At 43.8% G+C, this 15,353-nt stretch overlaps 1 protein-coding gene across 2 annotated transcripts in view; it reads left to right on the plus strand.

The window, feature by feature from the left end:
• pigk (phosphatidylinositol glycan anchor biosynthesis, class K) overlaps window positions 1-15,353 on the plus strand; it is a 120,168-nt gene that overhangs the window by 46,687 nt on the left and 58,128 nt on the right. For both annotated transcript variants that reach the window (XM_043698684.2, XM_087990415.1), the window contains one exon: window positions 446-618. In XM_043698684.2, the coding sequence (XP_043554619.1) occupies window positions 446-618 (173 nt within the window). The remainder of the gene's footprint in view (window positions 1-445; window positions 619-15,353) is intronic.

Consider the following 15,353-nt stretch of genomic DNA (forward strand, 5'->3'; position numbering starts at 1 on the left):
ACAAAAGAGTCAGATGGTGGCATTTCAGGGGAACTGTGTTCAATGCCTCTTGCAATTTCACAGATGCTGAAACTGTGTCCAAATGTAGCAAGACCTGCACAACATTATGTGGGCTGATAAATGGCAAGTAACAATGGTGTTATACAAATGCAGGCAATGACCATATCCAACAAGAGAATCTAAACATCTCAGCTTGCAACTCAACAGCATTTCTATCACTGAATCCCCAGCTATTAGCATCATGGGAGTTGCCATTGACTAGAAACTGAAGTGGCCCAGCTTTTTAGTACTGTGCCAGTACTGTAGCCCATTATACAGATTCAGGAAATTGCCGGACTGATTCTGAGCCCTGTGTCCTTTGTGCTTGTAAGCTTGATACAGACTTGTTCATGTTGTAACATCTTTGTGGTGATCACTTTGCTTTCTGCTTTCTCTTGTCTCGCAGTTCAAAGTTTGCCCCCCAAGCCTGTGCGTTTCTACTCCAGGGCACAGGAGTGTCCTGTTTCAGAGGGATCCCAGAAGCGTTCTCATTACAGACTTCTTTGGCAGTGTGCGCAAGGTGGAAATAACAAGTGATATCATCCAACTGACCCAGAATGACACTGAAACCGAGCAGAGGTAAGCATATGGATTAGCTACCTCCATGTGTATGTCTCTATAAGCAGAGGGCAGTAGCATGGGCCCTGGCAGATTAGCTGAATTGTTCTTAGAAAATATGCCATAAGTTTTTTTTCCCTGTAAAACCACAGCATTGTGACTTGCAAAAGATTAAGGATAGGCTAATGTGCAGTAGTGCAGTTGGATGAAGACTTTTTTAAATTCATTCATGGGTCGTGGGCATCGCTGACTAGGCTGACGTTTATTGCCTAGTTGCCCCTGAGAGGTTGGAGGTGAGCTACCACCTTGAACCGCTGCAGTGCATTTGGCATGGGTACACCCACGTGCCCTTGGGGAGGCAATTCCAGGATTTTGAACAGTGACACTGAAGGAACAGCGATATATTGCTAAGTCTGGACGGTGATTGGGTTGGAATGGAACTTGCAGGAGAAAGTGAGGTCTGCAGATGCTGGAGATCAGAGATGGAAATGTGTTGCTGGAAAAGCGCAGCAGGTCAGGCAGCATCTAGGGAACAGGAGAATCGACGTTTCGGGCATTAGCCCTTCTTCTGCTAAGTCCCTCCTCCCTATCTTTTATCTTAGCCTGCTGGACCAACTTTCCTCATTCCTGAAGAAGGGCTAATGCCCGAAACGTCGATTCTCCTGTTCCCTAGATGCTGCCTGACCTGCTGCGCTTTTCCAGCAACACATTTCCATCATGGAACTTGCAGGTGATGGTGTTCCAATCTATCAGCATTGCCCGTCTCCTCCTAAAAGAAAGTGAGGACTGCAGATGCTGGCGAGTCAGAGTCGAGGGTGTGGCGCTGGAAGAGCACAGCAGGTCAGGCAGCATCCGAGGAGCAGGAAAGTCGATGTTTTGGGCATAAATCTTTCATCAGGAATGTGGGGGGTGTGTGTGGGTTTGTGGGGAAAGGGGGCTGAGAGATTAATGGGGGGCTGGCTGGAGGGAAGGTAGCTGGGAAGGCGACAGGTAGATGCAGGAAGGGGCTGCTAGGTCAGAGCGGAGGATGGAGTGGATAGGTCGGAAGGAAGATGAACAGGTGGGACAGGTCAAGGGTGGGCGACCACTTTTCCAATTTCCTTCCCCCCCCCCAACCCCACATTCCCCCAATTTATCTCTCAGCCCCCCAAACCCCATTCCTGATGAAGGGTTTATGCCTGAAACATCGATTCTCCTGCTCTGCAGATGCTGTCTGACCTGCTGTACTTTTCCAGTGCAGCACTTTTCGACTTCTCCTCCTGGATGTAAGTGATCATGGGTTTTGAAGGTATTGTCTAAGAAATTTTGGTGAATTTCTGCAGTGCGTCGTGTAGATGGCAACTGCTGAGCATTGGCGTTGGAGGAAGTGGATGCTTGTGGATATGGTGCCAATCAAGTGGGCTGCTTAGTCCTGGTTGGTGTCTAGCTTCTTGTTGGAGCTGCACCCATCCGGGCAAGTGGGGAGTATTCCATCACACTCCAGACTTGTGCCTTGTAGATGGTGGACAGGCTTTGGGGAGTCAAGAGGTGAGTTACTTTCTGCAGGATTCCTAGCCTCTGACTTGGAATTTCTAACTTGTGACAAAAACATCTGGAACAAACTATACTATCTCTGACTTGATCAATTGCCAGGAAAGTATTCTGAAAGACGAGTGCAATGAACATTAGTTGACCGTTCTGTAATAGAATAACTTTACTCAGACAGTGGAACAGATATTGGTCAGATGATGGCTCAGCACTTTGCTCAATGGTCTGGGAATATGCCTAAAAAACATTTTTAACTTAAGTGACACCTTGATAATTTGTGAATTGTAAAATGCGCAAATGTGAACTTGTGTGCCCAATGCTGTTACAGACCCAGCTCACTTCTTTATTTCTTGGCAGAACAGGAGATTGTATCTGAACATAGCTAGATATCTCAAACATGTTAAGGCAATAATACCGGTGAACCAAGGCATGAACGATGTAAAGCAAGCCTGGGGTCACTGAGGAATAGAATTAATAAGGAAGGATTTTTTGATAGATTTCTGTACAATATTAATCTGAAGTCTTGACATTTTCATGTCTAAATGTTTTATACTGAGTGACAGGGTCCCAGCATGGATTTCTGTGAAACAGCATTCCTCCTGTCACTTTGAGTAATTAAGTTTGACCCCTACACCCTGGTTTCTGTTTTGTAGGATGTTCGCTATCAATTCTGCTATTTATCCCCTGTGTAGATGAACGGACTCTCTTGTGTCCCTGAATACTCTGGTACAGTTGGCAGTGTCTGGTTTAGCAGTGTCTCTGCTAGCTGACAGAGTGCAAAGGCAATTTTATTTGAATAGAGAAAGCGTTTATATAATTAATTTGTTGGCGTTTAGTGGTAGATTTTCAGATGCAGCTAAATGTAACATAAAGGTTTTCTTTATTAGTATGTAGAACTAAGTTATGACTCCCTCTAGTGTGTTCTTATTGTAAATATTAAAGCACAAATTTCAATTTGTTAGCATTCCAGGTGAGAATATTTCTGCCACTGTTGTTTTTGAAGTGTTCAACATTCACTTTACCTTGTTGTTCCATGTTTGACATCGATTCTTCTAGGACCCCAGGGTCTCTCACAACTTCGTCCTTTGCAGTTTTAGCAGTATTTACGAGCGCACTTGTCCCTGTGAACTACAGTTCCTGTGCTATTTTTCTGCCCAATTTTATATATATTGTCCAATGCACTCTATATTCTTGAGCTGCTTCCTGCAAATTGACTATGTTAACATCAGCTGCCAATCTTACCAGTTTACATTGAGCTTTTAATTCTATAATTAATATTTGTTTCTCAAGCTCATTAATCTCACTCAGATTTAAAATCTCGCAAGAATGGTGTTGTTGATTTTGGAGGGAGATGTTGCATATTGCTGCAATCATATTGATATTGACCCATTGTCCAGTAACCCTCATAATGGTACTTTCCTGTCTTTTCTGTCTTGCTACTCTGGCATAAAACTATCAATCTCTAATATGTTTATTCATTTTCAGCTGGCTTCATTTGTACAAAGCATGAATTCTGTCTAAAGCAAGGTTCAGTATACTCTACATGCCTTCCTCTGTGAATAGTGTTACCATTGAGGCTGGAGAGGTGCACTGATTCCTTTTCAGCCCCACTCTTCTATTAGTCAAAACAACTCTTTAGTTTGAACAGGTTGATGATATGGCCAGTTATAATTGGCTCAATGTATCTGAATTGTATCAAATTAAATATAGTGAAGTTGGCCATTTCTTTTAGCCAAAAGAAAACCCAAAGTTATTAAAAATAAAACTTAATTTTAGAAACAAGCAAATTTATTGATGAAAAATGTTTAGATTGTACAAAGGTAGTCATGAGTTCCCTCCCTGATGAAGGGCTTGTGCCCGAAATGTCAATTCGCCTGCTCCTCAAATGCTGTGCTTTTCCAGCACCACACTTTTCAACTCTGACTCTCCAGCATCTGCATTTTCCCCATGAGTTTTCTTTTAACAATCCCCAACTTAATATGAGGCCAGGTGAGTTATACAGACAAACTATGGTTGGAAACTCTATAGAACAGAACATATCATTTGGGCGTCATTTGGTTGGATAGCTGGCTTGCAATATTGAGTAACACCAATAGTGTGGGTTCAGTTCCCACACTGACTGAGGTTACCGTTAAGGACTCTCTTTCTCAACCTCAGGTTTTCAGGTTAAACTCACCACTAGTCGTCTCTCTCCAATGAGAGAGCAGTCCTATGGTCTCTAGGACCATGTCAACTTTATTAAGTTATTAAACAGTACGGAAGATATTCTCAGCATTTTCCCAGCACACATTCCACACATTGTGGGTCAGCAAATTGCATCAGGGATTCCGATGATTTAGTTTTGACGATCTGATTTTGAAACTCCCTCAAAAGCCACTTCACCAATACTGAGGAAGAGTCACTTGGCCCGAAACATTGACTTTGATTTCTCTCCACAGATGCTGCCAGACCCGCTGAGCTTTTCCAGCAATTTTTGTTTTTGTTTCCACTCCATTGTGGACTGCCTCAAAGATGGCTCACATTTTGTGGTTCACCTTTTTCTGGCACTGCCATTGTGTGCTGTTTGGATTATGCATTGCAGCACTTAACAGACACAACTTTTCCGCAAACAGCTAACTTAACAAACCCAACTTTATAAACCTAACTTTCCAAATGCCTTGCGTTTGAATCAGGTTTAGTTGCACCAATCAGCTCCTACTTTTAGGTTTTCTTTACTCACGTCCCCAGGGCGGCATGGTGGCTCAGTGGTTAGCACTGACTGTCTCACAGTGACAGGGACCCAGGTTCAGTTCCCACCTTGGGCGATTGTTTGTGTGGAGTTTGCACATTCTCCCCGAGTCTGCGTGGGTTTCCTCCGGGTGCTCCGGTTTCCTCCCATGTCATCCTTAGTACACTGGCCACTCAGTCATCATCACTGAAACTGATTAAACCGACGTAGGTTGTGGAATCTTGCTGTGTGCAATATGGATACAGTGTTTCTTATGTTGCAGCAGTATTCAAACGTGCTTTGGTACATTGTGAATTTATGATGATTGTGATTAATGTGAGTCTTTCTGTTAATTCTGTCCTGTTTCATAAGCTTGACAATTAAAAAATAAAGAACAAAACAGCACCGGAACAGGCCCTTCGGCCCTCCAAGCCTACAACAACACATTTTGCCCTTCCACACTAAAACTGCCTTCACTTACAGGATCCGTATCCCCCTATTCCCTTCAAGTTCATGTATTCATCGAGGTGCCTCTTGAATGCTGCTATTGTGTCTGATTGCACCACCACCACCTCTGGCACTCACCACCCTTTGTGTGGAAAATTTGCCTCACACATCTCTTTTTAACTCTTCACCCCACCCCCCCCACCTCCCCCAACCTGTGTCCCCTAGCAACTGACCCCTCCACCCGAGGAAAAATCCTCAGACTTTCCAAACTATCCGTGCCATTCACAATCTTATAAACTTCTATCAGGTCACCCCTCAACCTCCTCCATTTCGGTGGAAACAGCCCCAGTCTATCCAACCTTTCTTCACAGCTACAATCCCCCAAACCAGGCAATATTCTGGTAAACCTTTTCTGTACCATCTCCAAAGCATCACATCCTCCTGTTAGTGAGCTGACCAGAACTGTTCTCAGAAGCTTGCTAATGCAAAGAGTTACTTCAATTCTCCAAAAAGTTAACCCAGTTTAATTTCTCAAACAATCAAAGATGCTAAATTGATCTGTATCTATAATCTGTTTAACTGACTGTAATGCTTATCCTTTTAACTTCATTTATTGTTTTCTAACTTGTACTATGTATCACTGTCAGGTAATGTAACTTTCTTTTCTTTATTTCTCTACTTTGTATCTAAGATTTATACTTGAGATGGTACAGTGAGAGGCGACATTGTAAACCTTTTCATTGTACTCCTGTACTTGAGTACATGTGACAATAAATCTCATTCTAATTCTAAATGTAGTTTGGTGAAATTTAAATTTGTGATTTTCTTTTAACCTGTTAAACTGAAGACTTAGTCAAGGTATTCATAATAATGAAGGTTTTGATAGCTGAAATCGTAGAAACATTTTTCACTGACTGATACAGTAACTGAAAGACACTGGCAGTGATCAGTAAATTCAGTGTTGGTAAATGAGCTGGAGAGGACAGCTAAGTGGTTAGAGCTGCTGCCTTGCAGCGCCAGGGTCCTGGTTTTGATTCCAGTTTCGTGGAGTTTGTGTCTATGTGGAGTTTGCACATTTTCCCCGTGGGTCTCCTCCGTGTGCTCTGGTTTCCTCCCACACTCACAAAGATGTGCAGGTTAGGTGGATTGGCCATGAGAGATCCTGGGATTGTTTGGGGGAACTGTGTTTGGGTAGGATGCTCTTCGGAGGTCAGTGCAGAATCGCTGGGCCAAATTGCCCCTTTTCGTACTGTAGGGATTGTATTCTTGGAGGGGGGAGGAGTGGTTCATTGTTCAGCTTGTTATATCCTGGAATGTGCTGACTGAAAAGGGGGCAGGAAGCAGATTCAGTACTAACGTTTGAAAGGGAATTGGACGTGGATTCAAATGACAGTGAGGAGGTGAATATAACCAGTTGGATTGGTCTTTGAAAGAGCCAGCGCAAGTCATAGTGGGTGGAATGACAGCCTTTTGTTATGGTATGAAAGCACTTCTGTACTTTTCATATCAGCTCATTGTCAGGGACAACAGGAAATGGTAATGCAGCTTTAATTTCTGAATTCTAGCGATGATGCAAGATGTTTTCTGCTTCGAATTTTGTCATGTGATTTTAATGTTACACAAACTATTTGATGACCACAAGAGGCAACAGTAGAACACTGAGGCGCAGCTGTTCTCCAATAGGTGGCCTCAGCTCCCTTTTTTATCAGGCACTGAGAGAGATTTTCGGATAATTTTTTTTTGTGTAGTGATTCCTCACTGTGCAAGCCATTGGAGCAGGACCGATTACATCACCGGATTGCAAGACAATGACATGCGGAAGCCATTTAGCCCACTATAGGTCATCTGCCTCAGATTAACAATAACATGTATTTGCATAAAGCCTTTAAAATGGCAAAACATATGGAAATTGATACAGTGCCAAAGAGTTATGAAGTCATTATGGCATGGGAGAAAGTCATTTTGCCCATCGAATCCAACATGGGATATGATCTCTCAGTAGAGAGAGAGAATGACTGGTGCTAATTTAACCTGAGGGTCACCACAACGTAGCTGAGTGGAGAGGTTGGGAAAGCGAGTCATTCATGATAACCTCAGCCAATGTAGGAAATGAACCCACACTGTTAGTATTAATCTGCATTTCAGATTGGCCAGCTAACTGAACGGAGCTAACCGAACCCCAATGCCCACAGCAGTGTGGTTGACTCCTAACTGCTCTGTGGGCAATAAAAATGCTGGCCTAGTCAACAACTCCCACATCCAGTGAATAAGTTAAAAATAAAGTTTAATGCAGTACAGTAAGCTTTAAGGAGCAATGTCCAGGATTTAGTGGCTAGGCAACTTTAGACATGGCTGCCAGTGTCGGACTGGCAGAAACTGGAGAGGGACAGGGGACGGGTATTGGAGATGGACAGGGTACGGATATTGGAGAGGACGGGGCATGGATATTGGAGAGGGACAAGGCATGGGTATTGGAGAGGGACAGGGGACGGGTATTGGAGAGGACGGGGCATGGGTATTGGAGAGGGACAAGGCATGGGTATTGGAGAGGGACAGGGGGATGGGTATTAGAGAGGGACAGGGGACAGGTATTGGAGAGGGACAGGGGACAGGTATTGGAGAGGGACAAGGCATGGGTATTGGAGAGGGACAGGGGGATGGGTATTGAGAGGGACAAGGGATGGGTATTGGAGAGGGACAGGGGACGGATATTGGAGAGGGACAGGGGACAGGTATTGGAGAGGGACAAGGCATGGGTATTGGAGAGGGACAGGGGGATGGGTATTGAGAGGGACAGGGGACGGATATTGGAGAGGGACAGGGGACGGATATTGGAGAGGGACAGGGGACGGATATTGGAGAGGGACAGGGGACGGATATTGGAGAGGGACAGGGGACGGATATTGGAGAGGGACAGGGGACGGGTATTGGAGAGGGACAGGGCATGAGTATTGGAGAGGGTCAGGGGAATGGGTATTGGAGAGGGACAAGGCATGGGTATTGGAGAGGGACAAGGCATGGGTATTGGAGAGGGACAGGGGGATGGGTATTGGAGAGGGACAGGGGGGTGGCTATTGGAGAGGGATTGGAGATGGGTATTGGAGAGGGACAGGGGGATGGCTATTGGAGAGGGACGGGAGATGGGTATTGGAGAGGGACAAGGGACGGGTATTGGAGAGGGACAGGGGACGGGTATTGGAGAGGGACAGGGGACGGGTATTGGAGAGGGATGGGGGGATGGGTATTGGAGAGGGATGGGGTGATGGGTATTAGTGAGGGACAGGGGGAACAGTTATTGGAAGACAGCAGAGAGCCTGGAGTGCTGTAAGATTGCAGAAGGACACAGAAGCCAGGACGCATCATGACAGCATCCACTTGTACTTTGGCTGACCCCAGTATTTCTCTCTGCACCAGCCTGCCTGGATTTTTCTGAGTGTTTACTCATCCTTTCAAGTCAAAAGGTTTTACTTAATATCTGATATTAAATTCATTTTTCATTCCTCTAAGACATTGTCTCTAGTTCCATTTCCTGTTGTGTAACTGTATAGATTAAAATTAAAATTTGCATGCATATTAAAAACAAACTCAATTTTTTTCCTGCGCAGCAAGTTGCTGTCCTGTCAGTCTATTCACATTGATAACTGAGAAGACCCATTGCCCTTGGGGTGGCAAACATCAAAGGGGTTAAGGGGGTAGGTGTGACGTGGTGAAGGAGAGAAGGGGTGAGTTTTTCTTTCAAACTGGTCTGAGGGCTGGACTATAGCCACTTGATCCGATGATACATCACCACAAGTATCTATCGAGGTAAAGACCACACTTGCTGTTAACATGGAGTTGCATAAGGATTAGAAAGCAGAACTGTTTAGGTGGGAAGAGAGGTTTCTTGAGCACATTGCTTCATTTGTGATTTATGTAATTCCAGAAGATTATTCCGTACGGATTTCCCCATCTATCATGGTGGGATTCAAAGCCCTGACCCCAGAACAGTTCTGGTCGCCGTGCTCGTAGAAAGATATTATTGAGCTGTAGGTGGTTTCAGAACAGACTTACCAGGATGTTGCCAGGACTGGAGGGTTTGAGTTATAAGGAGAGGCTGGATAGGCTGGGATCTTTTTCACTGGATCGTAGGAGGTTGAGGGGTGACCTTACAGAGATTTATAAAATCATGAGGGGTTTAGATAAGGTGAATGGCAGGTGTCTTTTCCCTAGGGTGGGGGACTTCAAGACTTGGGGGCATATTTTAAAGGTGAGAGGAGATTTAGAAAAGACATGGGACTTTTTGTTTACACAATGTGTGAAATGAACTTAGAGGAAATGGTGGACGTGGGTACAGGTACAATGTTTAAAAAATGTTTAGGTAAGTACATGAATAGGAAAGGTTTGGGGGGGCTATGGGCCAGGTAGGTGGGGCTAGTTAAGTTTGGGATTACATTCACCATGGATTGGTTGGACTGAGTGGTCTATTTCTGTGCTGTATGACTCTGTGACTGTATAACATTACCTCATGGTTTTAGAGGACATTGCCTTATCCCAAAGGCAAAATACTGGAAATCTAAAATAAAAGCAAAAGTTGCACTTAGGGAGGCATTGGCCTTGTGGTATTACCACTGGACTGTTAAGCTGAAACCCAAGTATTGTTCTGGAAACTCAGGTTCAAATCCCACCATGGCAAATAGTAGAATTTGACTTTCAACTTAAAAAGAAAATCTTGGAATTAAGAGCTTACTTATGACTCTGAATTCATTGTAGGTTGTCTGAAAACAAAATACACATCTGGTTCACAAATGTCCTTCAGGAAACTGCCATCTTCACCGACTAGCTCAAAGATAGGGGTGGTGGTGGAGGGTTGTTTTTCAGACTGGACGCCTGTGACCAGTGGTGTGCCACAAGGATCAGTGCTGGGTCCACTGCTTTTTGTTATTTGTATAAATGATGTGGATGTAACCATAGGAGGTATAGTTAGTAAGTTTCTAGGTGACACCCAAAATTGGAGGAGTAGTGGACAGCAAAGAAAGTTACCTCAGAGTACAATGGGATCTTGATCAGATGGGCTAATGGGCTGAGCAGTGGCAGATGGAGTTTAATTTAGGTAAATGAAAGATGCTGATTCCTGTTGGAAGAATGTTGTGATGTTGAAAGGGCTCAGAAAAAATATATAAGCATGTTGCCAGGGTTGGAGGATTTGAGCTATAGAGAGAAGCTGAATAGGCTGGGGCTGTTTTCCCAGAGCGTTGGAGGCTGTGAGGGGTGACCTTACAGAATCATGAGGGACGCGGTTGGATAAATTGACAAATTCTTTTCCCTAGGGTGGGGAAGTCCATAACTAGAGGGCATAGGTTTAGAGTGAGAGGGGAAAGATTTAAAAGGGAGCTAAGGGACAACTGTTTCATGCAGGGGGTGGTGCATGTATGGAATGAGCTGCCAGAGGAAGTGGTGGAAGCTGGTACAATTGCAACATTTAAAAGGCATCTGGATGGGTATATGAATAGGGAGGGTTAGAGAGATATGGGCCAGATGCTGGCAAATGGGATAAATTTGGGTTGGGATATCTGGTTGGCATGGATGAGTTGGACCGAAGTGTCTGTTCCCACGCTGTACATCTTGTAATCCCAAACTAAGACACTACTGTCTACATGTGAATGCAGACCCCCAGCGATGTGGTTGACTCGTAACTGCCCTCTGGGCAGTTACGGTGGGGCAATAAATGCTGGTCTAGCCAGCAATGCCCTAATTCTCTGAATAAATGAGAAGAAAATGCCGAGCAGGTCAGGAAGCATCTGTGGAGAGAGAAGCCAAGTTCATCTTTCTAGCCAGTGATCCTTCATCGGAGGATCTCCCCTGTGTTCCTTTTAATTTCAGCATACTCCAGAGGCTGCTTGGGAAGAGATGTAGACAACTGTAATAAACTTGTTTTTTTTTGTTATAGGATTGACTCATCTCCTACTGCAATCTGTTGATTTGATTTGATTTATCATTGTCTTAGGTACAGTGAAAAGTTTTGTTTTGTGTGCAGCCCAGGCAGATCGCACCATGCAGAGTGCATTCGGGTAAGAGAACAGAGTGAACAGTACAGTGTTACGGCTACAGAGAAGATGCACAAACAGCAAGATCAACATTAAATTTAAATTTGAGAGGTCCGTTCAGAAGTCTAATAGCAGCGGGGAAGAAGTTGTTATTGAATCTGTTCGTACGAGAATACAAACTTTTGTATCTTCTGCCTGACGGAAAAGGGTGGAAGAGAGTATAACCGGGGTGGGAGGGGCCTTTGATTTTGTTGGTTGTTTCCCAAGACAGCAGGAAATATAGGAGATTTTGTTGGCCACCCAAGTGTTACTTTTGCTGGAATGGCCATTCTTCTGGTATGAGCTAAAGTTCTGGGTGGTGAATGATAGTGATTCAGCATCAAGAAACTTGCATGACGTTTCCACTGCCTGTGACCAAGGGGCACAGATGGTGACTATCACAGCGTGTAGCTGAATGCCTCTGTTTTGGTAACTTAGTGCAGACTAGAACTTCAACTTGAAGACTGACTTTCTGCTTTGGATGATTCCCAGCAGGTTCTTTGCACTTTACATTTGTGAGGAGAAAAGCCTTTACCCTGAAAGAAAGCTGTCCTATTAACCGCACCTTCTGAGAATCATATAATCGAACAGTGTACGAGGTCATTTGGCCGGTCATGCCTGTGTCTTTTCTGTGAAAAGACTATTTGATTTGTATTTATTCATTCTTGGGTTGAGGACATGACTGTCTAGGCCAGCATTTATTGCCCTTCCTGGAGGGCATTTAAGAGTCAACCATGTTACTGTGGGTCTGGACTCGCATGTAATCTGGACCTGGCAATGACTGCAATTTCTTCCCTAAAGGACATTCGTGTACCAGATGGGTTTTTCCAACAATGGACAATGGTCACCATTAATTTCAGTCTTTGTAAACGTAACTCAGATTTCCCCAATCTGTCATGGCAAGATTCGTACCTGGGTCCCCAGAGCATTACCTTAGTCTCTGCATTAATAGGCCAGTGGGTTACCATAGACCACAACCTCCTTGACTCAATCCCTCCCTTTTCCCATTATTCTATGAATTTCGCCTTTTTAAGTTATTGTGCAGTTCCCTTTTTAAAGTTGGCATTGCATCTGCTTCAGTAGCTTTTCAGGCAGAATGTTGCAGGTCATTAGAACTTGATGCAGCAAAACATTTCTCCTTGAAGAATGGTGGAGCAGGCTTGAGGGGCTGAATGGCCTACTCCTTCTATGTTGCTTCTTTCGCCAATGATCTTAAATCTGTTCTTTTGTAATTTGCCGGTTCTCCTGCCAGCGGGAAGTTTATTCACTTCATGAAAGCCTTTCATGATTTTTAACATCTCTGTTAAATCTCCTCTTCACCTTTTCTGCTTCTCCCATCTCTCTCCAGAAGAAGAGTCCCTCATCCCTGCTGCTGTTTTGTGCATTTTTCTTGCCATTGTTTGTACATCCTTGACATTCTTATAAAGTATGCACACTGATGCTGTTCTAGTGCTTCATAAAAGTTTAACTTCCTTTTGTACTCTGTGCCTTGGTTAATAAAACTGAGGTTACGAGACCATGCCTTGCCCAGATCCTCTTCTCAATCTTTTTACTGATCAAAGATTGTTGCTCATAGCTCCACTCTTCATCGCCATAGACACGGCAGGACCTGCGGCCATTTGTAGCTTAAAGCCGTGTGCTTCTATTCACTCCCTGTGTAAGTGGCAAACAATTTTCAATGTGCAGAACATTTCGCAGGCGCTGGTAATAGATGTGCTAGTTAACCAAAAATGGTTAAAGGAGATGTCCGAAGAAGATCAAATGCTTCCTTTAATGGATGGAGGCGAAAGTCGAATGGTCATGTTAACCATCTTCTATCCCATTTCAATGAACAATAATCCCAAACTCCCCAGAATCTTCAGGAATGTTTCAAAAATCTGCTGCTGCTTCCATTTCTCTACATTTTCCATTTTTATAAACTAAATGTTGCCATGTTCCTGTGATCCTAAGAGGTCCCATAATTTCAGGCCTAATTCAATCGTTGATGCATGTCAACCTTGTTACAGTCAGAACAGCCTCTTTTCACTGGTTCTCAGTTCTCGGGGTGAGCTGGTGCCTTTGGGAGTTGGGCTGTGTTGGAACAGCTGGTGCTCAGCGAGCCCTTGACTGCAGCCTGAGGTCACTGCATTCAACCAGTTAATTATCATTTCAGTTTTGTTATCACGTTAAATAACAGCATTCCTCACCGAAGTCCAAATAGATTTTGCATTACTCATGCACGCTTCACTTTACAAGTGCTGCCTTATTGACAAACAGACAAGATCCAGCAGGCTGTGTCCGGAAATTCCAGTTACTAGGGAATTCTGGTTGGTGCAGTGCTGGATAGCAATGATTTTGCCATAGGTAAGTATGAGGTGCTGGAGTTTAGTCGGAGAAATAAGCTGACAAGCTATTCCTTGGATGATGAGAGTTTAAATGGGTATGGGTTTCAATTTACTAATCATTAAAAGTTGCAGCTCAGGTTATCAAAGCCATAATAAAACCAACCCATGCCCGAGGATTCATTTCAATAGAGACAGCCTGAAAAGCAGAAAAGTTACGTTAAACTTGTAAATGTTGGTTCGGCCACACTTAGTCTGAAGTCGCATGACACCAGGTTATAGTCAAAAAGGTTTATTTGAAATCACAAGCTTTAAGAGCACTGCTGCTTTGTCTGAATGAAGGGGCACTGCACCAAAAGCTTGTGATTTCACATAAACCTGTTGGACTATAACCTGGTGTCGTGTGTTCACCCCAGTCCAACATGGGCACCTCCACTGCTCTAAGGAAGTGTAGGGCACACTTCATATTTTACAAAGAGTCTGGAGACTGTAGCAAGGTGCAAAGTAAGACTTCCAATTGCAATGTTGGAGCAGAAAAGGTACACTTATCAGAAAAGGCTGAAATAATCTTGTTGGTGAGGGGAGATGGTCTTTTCCATTTTGGAAAAACAAAGAGAAAGCTGTGAGGTGGCCTGACAACAGTTTTAAATGATGTAGTCTGACAGAGGGGGGGTCAATGTAGAGAAAATTACATCAACAAGAACAGAATATAGAAGGATGTGTTGTTGGGGTTGATTGATGTAGGATGCAATGAGCTCACATGGACTATAAAAACTAGAATAAACCTGTGGAAAAACTTGTTTCTGCACTGCTTCAGTGCATTTCCTATCCAGCTAACCATCTGAACCACTTCATGTGGCCACAAGTTGCACATTCTAACCACTCTCTGGCTAAGGAGTTTCTCCTGAATCCCTTGGCTAGGTTTATCAGTCTCTGTCGCATATTTACGGTCCCTAGTTGTGGTCTCAATCACAAATGGAGATAGCATCTCTCTGTTTACCCTATCGAACAAGTTCATAATCTTTGCATAATCATACGTAGTGTTTGCTTCTGGATGACTCAAAATGATTTATATTTTTAAGGAAAAATACTTTCGCTTAAAATGAGCTGGCATTGAGATTACATTGCTGTTTATAATGCATAATAGAAGCAGTGGTTTCCCAGGAAACGGGCCATTTTATGAGTCAGGTCTGCAAGTCTCTCACCCACAGAGGAGATGATTTATTAGGTCTGATGGTGGCCTGTTTATCAAAATCATTGCTTTCTTTTGTATCCTTCATGGACATGCTGATGACATTTTCCTTGATTGCGTTGTGAATGAGGAATTCAAGCAGATTTATCTTGCTTTACCCAGTGTTTGAGACAATTATCTTATCAATTTTAATAACATGAATGGTAGTGGGTCACCCAAGACTCGTTTTGTGGCTGTAATCTGCTGGAGACATAACCTGAGATTGAGTTGTGAATCTCTATTCCTATTGAGGTCACTGCTGAGGCATATCCTGCAGGGCAATTGTCTAGCTGAAGGAATGTCTACAGTAGTGCTTTTACAAAATCCTGTACATCCGCTGGCAGAGTAGCCGCTCCAGTATCAACTTCAGACTGAGCATCTCCAGTATTGAAGCTCTGGGTACAGTCAGTTAGCTGTGATGACCAGGCCATGCTGTCCACATTGTCTGACACAAGATGAGC

The sequence above is a fragment of the Chiloscyllium plagiosum genome, unplaced genomic scaffold (genome assembly GCF_037043375.1).
Source record: "Chiloscyllium plagiosum isolate Xiang-an unplaced genomic scaffold, Cpla_swu_hap1 HiC_scaffold_9, whole genome shotgun sequence".
Lineage (NCBI taxonomy): Eukaryota > Metazoa > Chordata > Chondrichthyes > Orectolobiformes > Hemiscylliidae > Chiloscyllium > Chiloscyllium plagiosum.